Source organism: Triticum dicoccoides, chromosome 4A (assembly GCF_002162155.2).
Source record: "Triticum dicoccoides isolate Atlit2015 ecotype Zavitan chromosome 4A, WEW_v2.0, whole genome shotgun sequence".
NCBI lineage: Eukaryota > Viridiplantae > Streptophyta > Magnoliopsida > Poales > Poaceae > Triticum > Triticum dicoccoides.
The window spans coordinates 594,782,304-594,787,770 of record NC_041386.1 but is presented as its reverse complement, the minus strand read 5'-3'; the positions used below and the strand labels follow the sequence as shown (position 1 = coordinate 594,787,770).

The 5,467-nt window shown below is 45.9% G+C and overlaps 1 protein-coding gene across 1 annotated transcript; it reads right to left on the bottom strand.

Moving 5' to 3' along the window:
- Window positions 1-1,987: 1,987 nt before the first annotated feature.
- On the bottom strand, window positions 1,988-2,774 carry LOC119289280 (auxin-responsive protein SAUR71-like). Its single transcript, XM_037568640.1, has 2 exons — window positions 2,693-2,774; window positions 1,988-2,661 (listed from the first exon to the last, which is right to left on the bottom strand). Exon 2 carries the CDS (start codon window positions 2,599-2,601, stop codon window positions 2,302-2,304), a length of 300 nt encoding a protein of 99 aa, XP_037424537.1. The 5' UTR covers window positions 2,602-2,661; window positions 2,693-2,774; the 3' UTR covers window positions 1,988-2,301.
- Between the last annotated feature and the right edge of the window lie 2,693 nt (window positions 2,775-5,467).

Genomic DNA, 5,467 nt, shown 5'->3' with positions numbered 1-5,467 from the left:
CTTTGCGGGAAAGAGTGTGTCCGGACCGCCGAATGGACCGGTACATACCCATGTTGAATGACCTTCATGGGTTCGGACCTCATGGTTTCGATAGTATGCTGGGCGGTCTGAAAGTCGGCGTTGAAGATGCCCTCATGCATGTTAAATATGAACTCTACGGCACTCAGGCCAACCAGTAAACAGTAATCCTGAGAATCTAAGACGTGCTTTGTATAGTCGTATTGAGAATGTGACTGCTATATGACTAGATCGTGGACCATCGTGCATACAAGAATTTTTGCTTTTCGATAGTAACCCTATTCTTATGGAATAAAACTCTTTACGCTAATTTTTTTTTGACGAGTTGTTGTTGACGAGAACAGCCCACGCCGAGAAAAGTATGGCTGCAGAAAGGAACATTTTTACGTTTTTTTAATAGATTGAAGTGGTGGTTTGTGTTTGGTCAAATATTTCTGCTTGGTGCGTGGTAGCTTAGCCTTAATTTCTGAACCTTATTGTGTCGTCTTATATGTGGGCATGTCCACTAGTAGTCCATATGCTTTTGCACGGTACAAAAACGGGCTGTCTTCGGCCCGGAAGCTCAAAGTGTTACCCGTCTCGCACCAGTGGCATTTACTTCCTCCGTTTCAAATTACTTGTTACAAGTATAAATGTATCTAGATGTATTTTAGTTTTAGATATATTCATTTCTTTGATGAGTAATTTGGAACGTTAGAACTAGTTTCCAACACAAAAAGATATGCAGACTGTCATAGTGTCTTTAGAAGTTCGCTCAAGATATGCAGCATGTAGACTTGATTATCAAGTGCGTTGCTCAAAAGCTGAGTGTCGTCCAGTCAACGTGCAAGAATTTTCCAACTATTGCATTCTTAATAGCAACCGGTGCACGCATGCACTGCATTTTGTTCGTTGCCGATGTACGTGCATGTACCACGGTAGACGTCCTGGAAGCCCGTAACCTTTTTTTTTGTTTGCTTTCTGCTGGGTGGGTAGCCCGTCGATCGAGAGCACGGAGCCGCAGCGCACTGTCGCCTACTCTCTTCATTTTATAACGTAGTGCATATAGAATTTTTAAATGTCAAACTTTACAAACATTGAATTTTTTTATTGAAAGGACTATTTATATATACAATATAAAATATGTAAAATATGGAACTACCTCTTTTGATGAATCTAATGATATATATTTGGCATTCAAGATGTAAATATTTTTCCTCTATAATTTTTTTTCAAAATTTATGAGGTTTGAATTTTCGAAAAGTCTATATGCACAATGTTTTGTAACAGAGGGAGTATCATTTAACTGACAAGTTTGTGTGCATCCTAATTATGCAGGGGCCGGGTGATACTCTTAATGCTTTGTATCACTTTGATACTACATTTTGAGATAATAAAAGCGTCCTTTATCGAAGAAAAAACTGACAAGTTTGTGTATTGTGTACCTTTCCTTCCGACTCGACCATTTTTCCGAGAAACTGTGAGCGATGTCTTTAATTATAAGAAAAGAGTGTGTTACAAAAGTAGCCAGGCGCCATTGCAAAAACTATGCATATTTTTTCAAGTAGGGCGTTTTGGTGCCCAGGCTCATCTCCATCTGGTTAGAAACACAATTCGTAAAAAATTCAAAACAAAATCGAAAAATTTCAAATTCTTTTTGTGCGATAGACAATTTGATGCATGAGGCCCTCTTCATATTTCAAGTCATTTGAACAACTGAGCAGCTCTCAGTAAATAGACAAATCGGGCCAAAACAGTACATGAACAGTAAACATTTTTACAGATCCCCTATTTGCCTTTTTTGCTGAGAGCACCTCCGATGTCCAAATGATTTGAAAATTGAAGCGTACCTCACACATCAAATTTTCCATCACATAATTATTTTTGGAACTTTTTGAATTTTTCTAGCATTTGTTTTGATCAGCGCGGATGCAGATGAGCTCGGGTGCAGAGATTGATTTTCGTATTTTTTTCTCTCTATAGACTGTCATTGCTTTGCCACTTTCTCCGACGCCATATTTTTCCAGCCAACACACGAAGCATTTACACTCTACGGAAGGGAGACAAGCAGCACCGAATTTGAAGGGAAACTACAGAGCGCTCCATAAGCCAGTAGCCTTCCAGTTCTGTAGAGTTACAACTACTGGTACTCTACGTAGTACACTACGCGTCGTTTCAGGTGGTACATTACACCGAACGGTAATAATAACAACGTAAAAGAAAACAGGGCCAAATCCAAAGCCGGCCGGCCCGTGCGCCTGGGGTTGGTTCGGACCGAGCTCCCCTCCGTTGGCTGCTGGATGGCTAGCAGCAGTCGGCGAGCGCGCGGCGGAAGGCGGCGGGGGAGCAGCAGGGGATGCGGAGCGGGCCCTGGTGGTCGTAGCCGTACTCCTGCGCGGCGCGGCCGAGGAGCTCCGCCAGCGCCGGCCGGCCCAGCAGCTCCGCCCGCACCAGGAACCGCTCCGTCTCGCTCCCGTCCCCGACGTGCACCGGCACGTGCCCCTCCGGCACCGGCATCCCGCTCCCTCCCCGCCGCTTCGACGACGACGCGGGAGGGGAGGAGTCGTCGCCCACGCGTGACAGCCGCCTGATCAGCTGCCTCATCCCGATGATCGGAGCGTCGTTCCCCGCTGCGTCTCCACTTGGCTCTGCTGCTTCAGTGCCCTGCGCGCGCGCGAGAGTGAGCGGAGGTGACCAGCGGAGTGGAACACACGCACGGAGACGGAGACGCCGCGGCTGGCTAGCTTATTTATAGCGGCGGGGAAGGGGAGGTTGGGTTTGGGCGGGTCGGCTGATGCGCGCAGCTGGGTTTGTCTGGTCGGGTCGGGGGCGGGTGGAGGGCACAAGCTCAAGTGGGACTGCTGCCATGCCATGGCCATGCCCGGACGTGCTCCGGTACGATCTCCTCTTTCCGTTGATCGTCGGGGATTATTACTTTTTGCGTCTCTCGACAGGTGCTCGGGCGTGCGGAATTCACGGTGTCTCCCATTGTCTTTGCGGCTTCTTTTCATTGTAAACGTGGGAGACTGCACGTCCAGATGCTTTGCTTTGTCCAGCAGCGTCGGCGTGCCCGAGTGCTTGCGAGACATGGCCGGCCGGCCATCTACCTCTACGGGTACGCGAGCACTGTGCGCACATGTGGAGTGCCACTGTCACCCCAGGTACAACAACGGCCACTCCCGCAGGAGAGGAGAGGGCCCATGATTGAGAGACGTGCGTGTCGAGCGCCGGGAGCGCGACGCCGCACCAGCATGGCATGGCCCCGATCGACGGAGATGTTGGCCTCTCTTTTCAATCTTGACGCGCGCAGGAACATGGGCATGCAGGAGCTGAGCTGACCATCGAGGTGAGCGACGACGTGACCGGCCGAACAACTACTCCTGCTACTACCACTGTTGCCGGGGTACGTCCGTGGCTCCTCGGCCAGTGGTCATGGGCTCGGTCGGTGTCCACCCGCTGTACCTCCGCTGTTTTCCGCCGTCCGGTGAAAATGTATAATCAGCTGACCCATACGCCCTAGCCACATGATCTTTGATACTGTTCATCAAGATATGCACCATGACATGTTGTCAAGCAAACTCTACGGCAATTAGGCCAACAACTGAACAGTAATCCTGAGAGGACCATTCGCACCCTAGCTCGAACCAGGTCTCCAAAGTCACAACTAAACTATTGCTCCACCTTTTTACATCTGTACTTGATAGTTTCATGGCAATAATTATTCGAGAAAGCTAAAATCCTGCCGACTGGCAGTTCGCGTCAGATCCACACGACGCCAGAGTCATCGGATTTCGATCGCACGGCCCCGATTTCATCATCGTCAGGTGACAGCTTCTCGCCCGCAAAAATGTATGCCTCTTGTAGGATTCGAACCATGACCGCTTCGAAAGACTACATGGTGAACAACCAGCCCGCTAATGCTTCGTCGATGCAAGTTGTGAACCAAGTGTACTATTTGACCAGCTATACTAAATGCGAGAGAAAAAGTGGGTGCTAGTTGGATTTAAGCCTGTGAGTTACTACTAGATGACTTACTAGGATCTCAACCAGGCCGACTAAATTCCTTTGATGACTAGGTGTAGGTAACTTAGAGCATGCTTGGATCCAAGGGACTATTTTTAGTCTGATTAAAACTAGTCTATTTTAGAGGCTAAAGTTCCAATCACCCCTGACTAAAGAGAGGCTAGAACTAGTCTTGAGACTAAAAAATTTTAGTCAGGAGAACCCTACTAAAATGTGGATTAGTCCTCTCTCTCCTCATTTAACTCCTCTCCTTTAACACATGCGAGTTCTGGATTGGAGGGTTGGGAGGATAATAAATGCTCATTAACTCGATTTTAATCTATTTAGTATTTGTATCCAAGCATGGGTGAGGCTAGCAAGTTTTAGTCTCACTACTTTTAGTCATGAGACTAAAACGTATCCAAGCATCCTCTTACTTCTTGTATATCATTTCTAATACGAATTTGAGGAAAACATCAGACTAGTTGTTTTATTGACCTGTCTGGCTTTAAAATGGCTATACACCATCAGACTAGTTGTTTTATTGAGGAAAATAGCTTTTCCGTTTTCCTTTCTTTTGTTGAGCTTTTTTAGTCTATCATTACGTACATATTACTTGCGGAATTAGGCATACATACAAACAATTTTATTGGTAATTTGACCCAAGAAAAATCAAGTTGTTGAAAATATACCCGGGTAACTTCTATGTAAATATCACGGTATTTTTACGCACCGCGATCTCATTAATTTACGTGGAAATACTACGGTAACTTTGACCCGGAAAGTAAAGTTGTTTTGCAACATACACTATTAACTTCTATGGAAGTAATACGATAATTTAGTTTACGTGCAAACATAATGCTAGCTTCGATCCTCGAAAAATGTTAGAAACATATATTCAGCAACTTTTGTGTAAACAACATAGAATGTCATGCAGTCCCATGAGTCTCACCTCAACGAACGAAAAGCCGGCTAGGATTTCTACCTTCCGTCGGTAGCGCCGTCTATCTACCACGTCTCCGGTGGCCTTATCGCCATGGGTGCGCGGTGGATACCGGCGCTTGCCGGCGGGAGGGCTATGTTTTTTGGTGATTTAAGTTTTGTTAAGGTTTGTGTCCAGCTCAGTAAGACAAGACGGCGGTAGCTTCTTGAAGTTATCGGGCTAGATGTACTATAGTTGCCAACATGGTTATTTTGTAGTTATCGGGCTAGATGTACTATAGTTACCAACATGATTATTTTGTAGTTATCGGGGTAGATGTACTATAGTTACTAATATGGTTACTATGTAGTTATCGGGCCAGATGTACTATAGTTATCAACATGGTTCATTTTCGTAGTTATCTGGCCGCATGTGGTATAATACACGCCTGGTAGCTTATGCAAAATAACATGATAATTTACACGTCACAGACCTGATAACTCATGGACAAACACCGTGATAACTTTGACCCGAGAGAAAAAATTG